At 36.1% G+C, this 15,360-nt stretch overlaps 1 protein-coding gene across 11 annotated transcripts in view; it reads left to right on the plus strand.

The window, feature by feature from the left end:
• Nucleotides 1-15,360, plus strand: part of Dlg2 (discs large MAGUK scaffold protein 2) — a 1,165,863-nt gene that overhangs the window by 1,095,655 nt on the left and 54,848 nt on the right. For all 11 annotated transcript variants that reach the window (XM_076843911.2, XM_076843917.2, XM_076843908.2 and 8 more), the window contains one exon: nucleotides 1,676-1,751. In XM_076843911.2, the coding sequence (XP_076700026.1) occupies nucleotides 1,676-1,751 (76 nt within the window). The remainder of the gene's footprint in view (nucleotides 1-1,675; nucleotides 1,752-15,360) is intronic.

Here is a 15,360-nt window from a genome sequence, read left to right on the forward strand (position 1 = left end):
TTATTTTCTTTCCCCAAACAGAAAAAAATGAAATTAAGCCTAGCTGAATTTAAACAACAACAGCAACAAAATCATGCTACCATAATGCATTGGATATTATTTTTGATTAAGAAATATTCATTAAGCTCTTGCTATAACATGCTAATGAGATATATGTACAGTCTTCCCCCTTAAGGAACATACAACCTATAAGCAATGCAAAACTAAACAGAAAAATCAAGAAATAATATTGACATAGGTATTAAATTAAGTGCCATTGTAGCTTGGAGGAAGCAAGGTTCATGTCAAGCTGAAGAGACTCAGAAAAATCAGGAAGTATATGTCGCTTCCCTTTCACTTCTGACCTTGAAATATGCACAAGTCCTATCAATACTTTTTCCTTGTACTTCTCTAGCCCTTCCTCTTCTCTGCATCATTATCATTTCTTTCCTAACTATGAAAACAGCTCCTAAATACGCCCCCTAGCCTCCTCCTATTTTTTACTTCTCCAGCCTATATTCCACATATACCAGGCTCATTTAAAATATTAATTTAATTGTATCACTTCCTTACTTTATGACCACTAATAACTCATGAGGATTCCTAAAAGGAAAAACTTCAGTCCTTGAAGTGGATTCAGACCCATTTCAAGATGCCCACCACCTGGGCCTCTCCTCCACATCCTGTTACTCATACGCATACCACAATTTTCAGCAATCTTCTAGTGCATTGCCGTTCCTCCTGTCTGGAAATTCCCCCTGATAAGCTTTCTCATTCTTAAAGTCCCCCATGAATTAACTCCTTCTCCAAGAAAGAAGCTCATCCCAATGCTTTCCACCCCTTTTCACCTTCCCAATGAGATGAATGCACCCACTGAATATCAATAGTCTTACTGAAGAAAAGTATCATTCCTTGTTTGCATCTCTGTGCTTGCCAAGGGATCATTGCATTCATGCTTTTTTTTTTTAATTTTAATATTTATTTATTTAGTTAGTTTTTCGGGGACACAACATCTTTGTTTGTATGTGGTGCTGAGGATTGAACCCGGGCTGCACGCATGCCAGGCGAGCACGCTACTGCTTGAGCCACATCCCCGGCCCTGCAGTCATGCTTTTAAAATATTTTTATTTATTCTCCAACTCCTCTTTAGTACATGTTAGACACTCAAAAAATGTTTAATGAATGAGTGAAGTGGTGGGTAAAATGATAAATCCGCAGAAGCAACAGAAGAATATTGGACTTCTTGATAAAAAAATTCAAGATTGTACATAATGTGTTTGATTATCAAATGAAGCTAAATACAGTAATATTCTTACAGGAAGGGAAGGAAAAAGAAAGAAGAAGAGAAGGGTAGTAAATCTCATTTCATCTTTATTTTAGGTGTTTGTCCCTATGGACTGTAATTTCTTGGAATAGATTTTGATTGATTGATTGATTTAGCATTTAAAATAACAAATATCATTTTTTTCTCCCTCTTTGTTCCTTCCAAATACTGTGACTTTCAGCCCATGTAACTTAAAATTTTCAAGGGCTATATTATAAGCTTGGAGACTTTATACCAAGATTTTTATACTAAACCAAGGAAGAGAAATATTTTAAAATAGGTTTTACTTGAGTTGTAAGAACAAAGATAAGGTGTTCTTAATCATAAATGCCTTGTCATATGATAGACTCCTGATTTTCCCCTTTTCTTTAGGGTGGAAAGAAAAGAACGTGCCCGATTGAAGACAGTGAAGTTTAATGCGAAACCTGGAGTGATTGACTCAAAAGGGGTAGGTACAAAATGAAGCAAACATAAAGTTCTCTCAGTTGCCATGGATTTAATGATGATCAAGATTTAGACTTATGGCAGCAAAAAAATTATGGAGCCACTAGATGGTATAACACTGTTACAAATGTATTGCTAAAAGGAACAATGCCATTTCTTATAAAATGGATTTATGGTGAATATATTAAATACAGAGGGTAAAGCTAGTGGTCCTCAGAAATGATGTGTTGATGGAGGTGAGGTAATGACTACAATGAAGAAGAAAACACTGCAGTTTTCATGACTTTACTTTTCTAAAATTAATGTTATAAAAAGTTGGATTTCATAAAAGGTATCTGCTTATTAGAAAACATGTCTGGTTTGTTACACATTATAAAGTTAAGACAATGGTCATGGAAATATGCACATGGGTCATTTAAGTGAATATGTGGATTGTTGTGACAGACATAGGAAAGGAGAGAATTAACAAATCTCCAAAATTAAAATATTGACTCACACACGTACATCTTTTTAATATAACAGCTTTCATGAGATAAAAATTACGTACCATACAACTAACTGAGTTAAATTCGGAGTGTACAACCATCATAACAGTCTATTTAGAGTACTTCATCACTGCATAAAGAAATCCTGCATTGATTAAGTCACTTCCATTTCCCCCAACCTCCTTACCCCATCCAGCCATAGGCAACCACTAATCTACTTTCTGTATAGAGACAGAAAATGTGCCTATAGATATTATATACAAAAGGAATTATATACCATATGGTCTTTTGTGCCTACTCATTCATTTTACATGATGTTTTCAAGTTGCATTTGTGTTGTTGTACATATAAGTACTTCATTTCTTTTTATTGCCAAATAATAGTCCATCATGTGGAATACTTTTAATGTATCCATTTATCCTTTGGTTGTTCCTGACTTTTAGTTATTATGGATAATACTGCTATGAACATTTGTGTAAAAAATTTATGTGGACATATGTTTTTATTTCTGTTGAATCTATACCTTAGTTAAATTGCTGGTATCAGCAATATGATAACTCTAGGCTTACCATTTTGAGGAACTGTCAGAGTGTTTTCCATTTCACATTTCAACCAGCAGTGTATGAGGGTTCCAAATTCCCCCCATCCCCACCAATACTTACCATTGTATTTCTTTTTTGCATAGTCATCTTAGTTAATATGAAGTGGTATTTCATTGTGATTTGATTTGTATTTCCCTATGACTGTTGATATTGAGGATTTTTGCATGTACTTGTTGGCTATTGGTATATCTTTGAGAAATGTCTATTTGGGTCCTTTGCCCATTTTTAGATTTGGAGTTTTGTTGTTGTTACTGATTTGTAGAAATACATCATATATTCTGGTCATTAATTTCTCATCAGACAAATGCCTTTCAAATAGTTACTCACATTCTCTGTGTTGTCTTTTTACACTTTTGATAATGTCCTTTGAGATACAAGTTTTTTTTTAATTTTTGACTAAGTTAAATTTATTTAATTTTCCTTTTGTTATTTATGTTTTTGATGTGCTATCTAAGGAACCATTGCCTAATCCTGAAGTTCTATGTTGAAAAGGATTCTGGGGCTATATATAACATCAACAGAAAAAACAGTTATGATTGATTAGTCATCTCTACCACAATGTTGGGAATTGTTCTCTTTTTACAGTCTCCAGATTCAATGATTTTTAAACATAAAATTTATGTCATGTTTTCTTCTAAGAGTTGTACAGTTCTTGCTCTTATGTTTAGGTATTAGATCCATTTTGAGTTAGTTTTTAATATATAGATAGTGTTGGGGTTCCAATTTCATTCTCTTGTATGTAAAGTATTTTTAATTTCATTTTTAGATTGTTCATTGAAAATATGTAGAAACATAGTTTTTGTATTAATCTATGTCCTGCAATCTTCATGAACCCATTCATTTGTTCTAATAGATTTTTGGTAGATTCCTCAAGAATTTCCTATACACAAAATTGTGTCATATGAAAAAAAGAGATAATTTTCCTATATGAACAATTTTTGTTTCTTTCTCTTGACCAATTTCTCTGACCAGAACTTCCAATATAAGGTTGGAAAGAAGTGGCAACAGCTGCCATTTATATTGCTCCTAATCTTAAGAGAAAGAATTCAGTCTACCATTAGCTATAGCTTTCTCGGCTTTTGAAATCTATTTTTTGATTAGAATACTAATCAAAAAATAGATTGGCAATACTTGTATTATAATGTATTATAAAATAACACTCTACCTTCTCTCTTCCTATTCTCTTTTTCTTCATGTCTTTCCTTTGCCTTTGCATCCTAAAAATTGTGGCTTTTGAGTATAACACAAAACCACAAATTATGGTCAACAGGTATCACCATGAAAAACAAAAATAAAAGATATTATTTCTCACAGTTTTGAGACTCAAACCACAGTGTTGCCTTTTGAATTTAAAGTAGAAATATCAATGGGAAGTCCAGTCATTTATGTAATAATTTATTTCCTAAAAATATTCAGGTGAAATAGAAATTTATTTAAGCATATTGGTGTCATTCTTAAAAAAAAAAAAGAATGAAAGGATGTGATATCATGACTGTCCTGATGAATACATTGCTGTAACCAAAATACCCAACAAAAAAAAATTAGAAAAGAAAAGGTTTATTTTGGACTCACAGTTTCTAGATTCAATATGTGGTCAGCTAACTCCCTTCCTTTTGGGCCTGAGGTCATTCAGAACATCATGCTAGAAGGGTATGGCAGAGGAAAACCGCTCAGCTCATGACAGATGAAAGCAGAGAGAAAGGAGCCAGGGACCAAATACCTTTCCCCAAGGACTTGTCCCCAAACCTACTTATTGCAGCCATGTCCTACATGCCTATAGTTAGTCTTCCAGTAATCCATTCAAATTATTAATTGAAGGGATTAATTCACTAATTAAGTTACTATTCTCATAATCTATGTTTAGGTGTTAGATTCATTTTGAGTTAGTTTTTATATATGGATAGTGTTGGGGTTCCAATTTCATTCTCTTGTATGTAAAGTATTTTTTTAATTGGTTGTTCAAAATATTACAAAGCTCTTGACATATCATATTTCATACATTAGATTCAAGTGGGTTATTTTTAATTTCATTTTTAGATTGTTCATTGAAAATATGTAGAAACATAGTTCTACCATGCGGCCAGCGCAATGGTTTCATTAATGAGGTTCTTGGCATAAAAGTTAGCTAGTGAGATCGAAATAAACACACAGACTCAGTTACCTTTTTCTATCACCAGGTCCGAGACGGCTCCCCTCTCTGGTTCCCTCCTCTAACCGCCCCGGCATGGCAGCAAGGATTACTCAGGGCTAGCAGGAGAGAGAGAGAGAGAGCACGCCAGGGAGTAGCCTTTTATTGGGGAGCAAGAAATTCAGGGGATAATTCCATCCAATGAAGGTTGAAGGGGGGGCCGCACTCCAAGGTCAGGGTCAGTGATTGGGCCTCCGGGGTCAGTGGTCAGTTACACCCCCACACGGACAGGTTCTCTCATCAGGAGAGGGCCGGGAAAGCTCCGACACAGCCAGAGCGCCTCAGACCCTAACCGGGAGTCACCCAGTCACGTGTGAGAATGGCTTCCGACACATAGTTTTTGTATTAATCTCATCTCCTGCAATCTTCATGAACCCATTCCATTTTACATTGGAATATCCCTGCATTTTCTATCTTATGAGATCTTGGGATGACACCTCGTATCCAAATCATAATAATGACATAGAATGCTTTCAAACAAATACTACCTAAATACAAGAAGGTAGGATTTTTCAGTGATTTCTCATGAGAATTTAAATATAGACCTTCTGTTTATTTCATTTGTACAGTTGATATATAAAAGAGAATTTACATTGAAAACCTACCAAGTGTCAGATACAGAATTAGGACTTATGCAGGAGTAGTGCAGCATAGAGATATCTCTCTCTCTCTCTCTCTCTCTCTCTCTCTCTCTCTCTCTCACTACTGCTCTTTGGGTCTTATAAACAAATAACAGCTTTGAACTACATCTGGGACATTAAAACAAGTTTCATCTCCTATGTAGACTGAGGGATTGATAGTTTTTACCTGGGTAATATGTTGAAAAAGATTCAGAAGCCATATATAACATCAACAGAAAAGGTGTTATGACTGATCAGTCATGTCTAGCATAATGTTGAGAATTGTTCTCAATTTTTGAATCTCCAGATTTGACTAAATTTTAAAATGGAATCCATCAGTAATCCTCCATGAGATTTATTTATGCATTAATTGGTAATAAAACTAAATTCTTCTAAATCCCCATGAGAACAGTCATCACTGCACTTTGTTTTGTCCAGAAAACAAAGTTCAGAGAAAGTATACTGAGGAAAGGAGACAGTCTCCACAGCACTATGAAGAGTTGGCCAAGCTGAGTCATGAGATGCCACTCACTTTGAGCCAAAGCCAAGGATTTCAGAAATAAATAAGTCATTGTTGCAGAGACCTCAGTGTCTGAGACCTTGGGGGTAAACTCAGGATAAGCTGAGAAAGAAATTGTTTGAAAGGAGAAAGAGAATGGAACATTTTAAATAATCTTATCATTAGCTGGCATTTACAGAACATTGTGAAGCGTCCTGAGTTGTCCAGAGTGAAAATCATGGCTATTATACTAGAGGAAGCTTTGAATCAATTACTATCTGTGGAGCAGGCTGTGGCAAGGGCCTTACTAGTAGTATGTACAAGAGCTCTGAGAATTCAGATTAATGGGCAGAGGAATGACCAGAGCTCATCATAAAAGAACTTGAACTTCAGTTGGCCTTTTGGTGCTTGAGCTTCTTTCCCATAACCATCCATTAATTAAAAGAACGTACACAACCAGGGTAACTCCACATCATGTAGAATCACAAGAGTAGGATCCTAATTAGAATAAGTTATACTCTATGTGTATGCCAAAATACATTCAACTGTCATGTATATCTAAAAAGAACAAATAAAATAAAAAGAACATTGAGTCCTGCAAAACACCATGCTCTGTGCTGTATGTCTTGTGGGCCAGGAAACAGAAAGACAAGGTCTCTCATCTCAGTGAACTCTCAAGAACAAATATAGGCAGGCAAACAATAGCAATACATATCACTGATGATTCCATAAATGTAAGTGATTGACAGTTTTTATTTAAAAACCAGGACTGAGCCTCAGGAAGATTAACTGACTTATCTAAGTTAGTAGTAGGTTAGTTAGTAGTAGGTGCAAGATTCAGGTTTAAATTCAAACCATTTTGACAGAAGAATGTTGCCCTTTCCATTATTTCACATTATATTCATTAAGTGTTGGGTAAGAGAGAGGCATTAAAAGTATAAGAGATATTTGAGCAGGATCTCAATGAGTAGGAGTTTGTCATACACATAGAAAAAGCATTAAAGTGATATGGAAATTGAAGACATGTTGGAGTTAGGTAGGCAAATCCAGGGACACTAGTTCATGGAGATTAAGGTGGGAGTTTTAGCAAATGGGCCTTTACAGGAAGATTAGAAGCATTTTTTGGAAGTATGTATAAGGTTTGGAGCTTACTGAATTTTGGGAGTATCCATGAAGAAACTATAAATCTTCGTTTGAAAGTGACATTTACTACAAATGAAATGGCCAGGCTCTCTATCTACTCCATGCACCTTCACAAAGTCTATGTCTGTATAAGCAAAGACAAGTTGACTATTATGACAGTAGTTTAGATAATGTTAGCCTACTTAGACCCCTAAGCTGTAAATAGTTGTCTATTTGAATGAGCATCCTTGAGACCCAGCTCAATTTCTCAGATCTCAATGCAGCCAAGCCCTCCTGGGGTTAGCAGTGAATTTTCTAATGAGTCTCCATTTAAATCAGCCTCTGGTGAAAATTTAATCTCCTGTAATTTTCTTCATTGTTGTTCTGACTTTTTTCCTTACTTTCCTAACCAGCTATTCTGTTATTTTTTTCCAATAAATAAATAAAATATTATTTATTTCCTTCCGGTCTAGGAAATTACATAATCTTCAGAATCAAGCTGTTCTACTTTGAAAAATCAATGACTATTTAGTGAGCTCTACTAAACTTTGTTGTTTTTAATTTAAAAATCCCTATAATTTAGGTAAGAAAAATATATGTAGAAGAAAGTATGTCATATGTCATGTATATCAGCAAGGTACAACTAGTGTTCATGTGTGTCCTTTTTTGCACTGTAAATCCTTTCTAAACTAAGATGAGATATAAATAAATAACTAGTCTTATTTATCATCTGTCTGGAACTTAACAGAGATGTTAGATGTCATTGAAAGTGGTAGGAGTATTAATTGTAAAAACCCAGACAATTTACACCCATTCCTTAATGATCACAGCAAAACTTGAAAGGAAATAGGTTACTTCCTCTTTATAAACTGAAGTTTAAAGAGGTGTTTAAAAAAAAAAAAAAGTCTTCACTCATGTCTGACTGATTTCAAAGTACATTATCTGTTTACATCCTCTTTTTCCCTATTGAGACCACATATCACTCTTGTGCATTTTCAGAAAAATGAAGGAGTAAATTGAATTCAGTTCATATTTATCAAAAACTGTCTCAGGAATAAATTTAAAATCCTAAAAGGGGGGAGTTGATTTTTCTCAATGATGTGACTCTTGCTGTAAGAACATTTCTGAAGTGAGTTTAGAGGCCACACATTTTCTTTACTGTGGCTTTCCAGAATAAAATGAGGGAATAAGTCTTGGTAAACACATGCATTCAGTTACCTAGTAAAACTTTACAAGATGCCAAGGCAGTTGGACAGGCAGAGTTGTAAAGATGGGCCTGGTGGCTGGCCTGGAGGGGCAGGTATTCTGGGGGAAAGGATGAGTTCCTATGGCAGGTAAGTCATTTCCAGACCAGAGGGCAGAGAACTTGCTCTTACGGTCAAAGGAAAAGAAGATTCTGGCTTGAAAGCTAAGAGATTTTGAATGGTGGTGGGCCCTTAAAGGATTAGTGAAATTTGAAAGATGTGGGAGGCAGATGGGAGTAGAAAACAGGATGGGGGGGGGGGGGCGGTGGCCAAACGCAGTTTACTTTCAATTCAAGGAAGAGTTTGAAGAATAAAAGGACTTATAATTGGAAAGTTGGACTCAGTTCAGTTATGATACCTTAAATTTTCCAGGAAACTTATACTTTATTCTGCAGATAATGAAGAATTTTAAGGATTATGATCAAACCAGAACTAGAAGTTTTCTCTGAGCCTGCACCCTGACTATACCTGTATCACTACCCATAAGTGAGGGTTCTCCTAAGCAAAGATTCAAACTTCCCTGACACACACTAGCCACTCAGTGTACCCACTGTAGGGCAAAAGGAAGGGTTTCAGAGAGATCTATCTGGCAACCACAGGTAGGTTTCAGAGAGATCAATCTGGCAACCACAGAAAGGCCAACTGGGAGGAGAGAGACTGACAGTAGAGGTGTTTGAGAAAGCAACTACAATGTTCTGGGTGTGAGATTCTGAAAATCTGAGATCAAAACAGTGGCAAAGTGAAAAAAGAAAAGAGGAAAATGTTGCTAAACAAATCAGAGAGGACTATCATCCTCGAACATCTGTCCCAGTGGTTTCTAAAAATAGTCTATTACCTTTTCCAAAGCCTTAAGCATCCTTTTAAGAAGTGATGTTGACTGTGAGAGAGGAAAGGAGGCAGAGATGAAACTATGATGTTAGAGTGACAGCAATCTTCCCGAGTCAAACCAGAGCTGGCATTGAGAAATCTTGGTTCTACTTCATTGATTCTTGGAATTTCCCATAAGGCCATTGACTTGTGTCATTTACAAATTACAAAACTAAAATCATTTCTCTGGGACACCCAGAGAGCTGGTAGCAGAGCCTTCTACTGTGCCGTTTATCAGAAAAGCAATTTTGGCAGCCAGTGTTTTGTTAGCAAGGTGGGAATTATATTTGCTTTACCAGGTTGAGTTATGGGGATTGATTTTGTAATAGCTTCAAAATGACATTTTGAGGTAAGAGTCAACAGTGTCCTCAAAAAAAAAAAAAAAAAAATCTCCTAAATGGAGCCAATCTATAGATGGCAAGAGCCATGTCAGAGGTGTCCTAGATAGAAATCCAAGCAGGAGGGGTGGAAGGAGAGCCATATTGCTCCATTCCACAGGCCATCGAAAAGGCAAGGTTTTCCTTCTGCAGAAAACTCAGAAAGGCCTTTCCTCGGGTTATTTATCCTATCTATTCTATTTTAGACCCTCTAGCAGCTTCCTAACTGGTCTTCCTAGCACTAGTATTTACCCATATTGCATCCATCACAATTTTAACCAGACTTATATTTTTACATAAAGAACAAAGAGAGGGATATCTTCAGGATATTCTGCAGCATCACTAGCCCAGCCTAGGAAGAGCTGCTAAATCATTATATTTTCTTTTGAATGTGATAATTGCATTTTTCCAACCTTGATCTCCTTTCTCCATGGAGAACTACCCGAGTGGCATACAGATAATTATCTGATAAAGTGCCAGTGACTTCCCTGTAGATGGTTCTCAGAGGGACCCACCTCTAGAGGCTCTGTCTCCAATGCACGAAAAGAGAGTCCTATCTAAACCCAGAAAGCCAATGGAGGTCAGTGAACATTTTTGAATGAATAAGTAGACATTATTTTACATATTCCTTATAGTATTTACTTATCACATTACTAGTGAGGAAACTGCTAGTCTGCAGAATGGCATGGAGAATAAACCACATGTTGCTTTTATATTTTTATGCGTTTGCATTTCTTAATAGTTGTTCCCTCCTGAGTCCAAAAAGCACGGCTGTCAATACTACCAAGTTAATCTGCAATCATATATACCAAATATAGTATAGTGTGTTACTGACAAAACCTGTTCGCCAGACACATGTGGACTCATACAGACTCACATTCATGTTGTACATTTTAATTGGTGCAGTTCTTCTGTCGTCTCCAGATTAATTATATATTTCAGAACTTTTTAAAATTATATATGTTAAAACCTGAATATTTTGTCAATTTCATCCCCAGGAGGAAATTAACAAATGCAAAAGCTGTGAAATTTACAGAATGCTTTTGAAATCTAATGTTATTTGCATTGCCTAGCTGAACTAAAGCTTCCTTTTAATTACTATTGGAAGGAATATGGTACATTGAAACATTATAAATTCACTTACCCATTGTGCTTTCCTCCTTTCTAATGTTTTCAGGTTTTTTTAAGCTTCAGTTTAACAAGTATTTGCTAAAGCTATGCTGTGTCCCTGGTACTGATTTAAACAATGGAAATATGCCATGAATAAGACCTGGTTTCAGTCTTTAGGAATTATAAATGTTCTGGAGAGGCAAAAGAGTTAGTAAAAATAACAAATACAATCTGATTAAGCACTGAGTAAGAGGTGAGCGCAGGATATTATTTGAGCTCAGGCTTGGATACTCATGCTTTTCATAGGAAAGTCCCTAGAAAAGATAATAAATGAGTCTTGAAGAATCAATAAACTCTATCTAGGTGTAGAAGGATGAAAGCATGTTGTAATAGAAGTGATCACTTGTAAGATAGGAAAGAGCCCAGTGTGCTGTGAAACTGTCATTTAATTATAAAAATTTAAGTACAAAACTTCACGTGTCAGAAGAAAAGGTAGATGGAAAGTCAGGAGGCAGATCTTGAAGGGCTTTGATCTCAAAAGTAGTAGAAAACCTGGAGGATTTTAGTAGAGATTAGATTAGAGTTTTAATGGATAACTCTGCCACAGTGTGAAATTAATTCCCAAAGGGAGATAATCTTAGAGAACAGGAGCTATTATGGTTTGGATCTGGACAGTCCCTCAGAAATTCATGTGTTGAAGGCTTAGTACCTGTGCAGCAGTGTTCAGAGGTAGGGTTTTTGGGAAGGTGATTGTATCATGAGGGCTCTGACCTTATCAGTGGACTGATCCATTGAAGGATTCATAGTTGAACGGACTATTGGGAAGTGATGAAATGGTAGGAAATAAGACTCAGTTAAGGGGAACAGATCCTTGGGGGCATACCCTTGGTGACTATAACTTGTCCCTGGCCCCTTCCTTTCTTTCTTTGCTTCTTGACTGCCTTTAGGTGAGCAACTCTGCTTGACCACACACTCTCTGCCATGAGGCTCTGCCTTACCACAGGTCCAGGAAAAATGGAGATAGTTGACCATGGACAGAAACTTTCAAAACTGTGAGCTAAAATAAACTTTTTCTCCTCTAAGTTGTTTTCTCAGGCATTTTTGTAACAGTGAATAAATGCTAACACTGGTGCCCATGTCCAGTAAATATGCAGGTGAGGCACGGAGAAGGCCTGACCGAGAACCACAGAGTTGCAATGAGGAGAAAAGAAACCAGAAAATATTTAGCGGGGAAAATAGCTCACAGTTTGCAGCACCCACATGAAGATCAGCTGAGGGTCTTATTAAAAATGGAGATGTCTAGCTCAGTCCCAGTCCTGTGAAATCAGATTCTCTGGGGATAGGGGCTAGAATGCTACATTTTAACAAGTTCCCCAGAGATTCTGCTAGGCAGGCCAAAATTTGAGATATATAGACATAGCAGAAAGGTTTTCTATCAGTCACTGACCAACTTCTTTCAGAGTTATCATACCTAAGCCTCAGTTGCCACATATGTGAAAATGGAAATCATATTAAAAGAGATAATATGTGTAACATGTTTAGAAATATTAGCACATCTCTTTCCCCATCACTACCTACATACACACATCTCAAACTCTTCCTAAGTACAGCTAGAATGAGCAACTTCTTTTTTCAGACAACAAATATACTATTAAATTATTATATCCATGATCATAAATTATTTAGTAAACAACCACTCATACATGAGCACATTTGGAGTTATCCAGTCCCATCCATAGGATTTCACATTAAACTCTCATGTTTAGGAAGCTGAACAGAGTTATTCACTGTCACAAATCTGCAAAAAAGAGAATCTAATATTTGAGTGAAATCTTACAATTCATGAATTTCTCTACCACAGAAACTTACAAAAATGTATTCTTTTTTTTTTTTTTTTTGCAACCATAATGTAAAAGACATTTTCCCTGGAATTTCTTAAAATTCTACTTGAAATCACTCCCCCACCCCTCCACCCCTCCACCCAAAAAACCCAAAGCTTGGAAACTTATTACATTCACTTCAGGGAAGGAAAAAGATAAATAAAAATTACTAACTTATGAAATATAACAGTAGATGTTTGGGGGTGGGGAGTCCTGAAATTTACTTCTATCCTGCCTCCTTAGAAATACATTCTGTTCTTTCAAGCTTTACTAACTAAATATATTTTACAGATTAAAAAAGCTGAGGCTGAAATAAGGAAAATCTTTTCAACAATTTCAGGCAGGTGCAGTGCTTACTGAATATACATCTGAGTTGGGGCAACTTCCCACCTCCATCCTGCTCCCTAATGTACTTTGAAGGTTATTTTTTCCATTGATTTTTTTTATTGGTGCATTATAACTATATGTAACAGGATTCATTTCTGTATTTGTACATATACATACTTTGGTGGATCTCATTCTATAGTACCTTCCCTTTTCCTCCCCTCTTGCCTCCCCTTGATCTGCTTGCTCTACTCTACTGACCTCCTTCCTATCGTTGTTATTATTTTAACCAAAGCTTTATAATTATATGTAAAAGTGGGATTCATTGTCATATATTTGTACATGGACATGGCATTATTTGATAGATTTTTGTTCCCTGGTACTTCCCCATGCCCTTGCCTCCTATCTCCCTCTCGAGCCCCTTCTTCTACTCATTGGTCTACCTTATATTTTCAGGAGATCCCCTTTATTTTTAATACCTACCCACCTCTCTCCAGTTTCCACATATGAGAGAAAACATTCAACCCTTGACATTCTGAGTCTGGCTTATTTCAGTTAGCATGATGTTCTCCAGTTCTACCCAGCAAATGCCATAATTTCATTCTTCTTTATGGCTGAGAAGAACTTCATTGTGTATCTATATAGAGAGAGAGATAATATTTTCTTTATCCATTCATCTGCTGACAGACTCCTAGACTGATTCCATAACTTGGCTATTGTGAATTGTGCTGCTATAAACATTGGTACCATGTTGTCTATAGTATGCTTGATTTTAGTTCTTTTAGATAAATACCAAAAAATGGGATAGCTAGCAGGGTCATATGATGTTCCATTCCTAGTCTTTTAAAGAATATCCACACTGCTTTCTAAAGTAGTTTTACTAATTTGCAGTTCTCCAGACAATGTGTAAGTATCCCATATCCTCACCAGAAATAAATTGTTTATATTCTTGATTATTGCCTTATAACTGAAATGAAATGAAATCTTAGTGTAGTTTTGACTTGCAGTTCCCCTAATGCTAAGGATATTGAACACTTTTCATATATTTGTTGGTCATTTGTATTTCTATTTTTGATAAATGTCTGTTTAGATCACTGGGCCATTTTTTTTATTTTTTTAGAGCATGATTTATTTATTTTCTATATATCTGAAATTGTGTGTAATTACATATTTTAAAGAAATAAAATAATATCACCATAGTCATTATTTTTAATATACAGTTGTAATTTGTTTTTCCAAAGGATTAAAATACATGCAATTTCTCCTTTTTGCATATTATTTTTTTCTTAGGTATCCTTTTCTTTTTTTTTTTTTAATTGGTTGTTCAAAACATTACAAAGCTCATGACATATCATCTTTCATACATTTGATTCACATGGGTTATGAAATCCCATTTTTACCCCAAATACAAATTGCAGAATCATATCGGTAACACATCCACGTTTTTACACAATGCCATATTAGTGACTGTTGTATTCTGCTACCTTTCCTATCCCCTACTATCCCCACTCCCCTCCCCTCCCATCTTCTCTCTCTACCCCATCTGGTGTTATTCGATTCTCTCCCTTGTTTTTTTTTCCCCCTTTCCCCGCACAACCTCTTATATGTAATTTTGTGTAACAATGAGGGTCTCCTTCCATTTCCGTGCAATTTCCCTTCTCTCTCCCTTTCCCTCCCACCACTCGTCTCTGTTTAATGTTAATCTTTTCCTCATGCTCTTCCTCCCTACTCTGTTCTTAGTTGCTCTCCTTATATCAAAGAAGACATTTGGCATTTGTTTTTTAGGGATTGGCTAACTTCACTTAGCATAATCTGCTCTAATGCCATCCATTTCCCTGCAAATTCCATGATTTTGTCATTTTTTAGTGCTGCGTAATGCTCCATTGTGTATAAATGCCACATTTTTTTTTATCCATTCATCTATTGAGGGGCATCTAGGTTGGTTCTACAGTCTAGCTATTGTGAATTGTGCTGCTATGAACATTGATGTGGCAGTATCCCTACAATACGCTCTTTTAAGGTCTTCAGGGAATAGTCCGAGAAGGGCAATAGTTGAGTCAAATGGTGGTTCCATTCCCAGCTTTCCCAGGAATCTCCATACTGCTTTCCAAATTGGCCGCACTAATTTGCAGTCCCACCAGCAATGTACAAGAGTACCCTTTTCCCCACATCCTCGCCAGCACTTATTGTTGTTTGACTTCATAATGGCTGCCAATCTTGCTGGAATGAGATGGTATCTTAGGGTGGTTTTGATTTACATTTCTCTGACTGCTAGAGATGGTGAGTATTTTTTCA

The sequence above is a fragment of the Callospermophilus lateralis genome, chromosome 2 (genome assembly GCF_048772815.1).
Source record: "Callospermophilus lateralis isolate mCalLat2 chromosome 2, mCalLat2.hap1, whole genome shotgun sequence".
NCBI lineage: Eukaryota > Metazoa > Chordata > Mammalia > Rodentia > Sciuridae > Callospermophilus > Callospermophilus lateralis.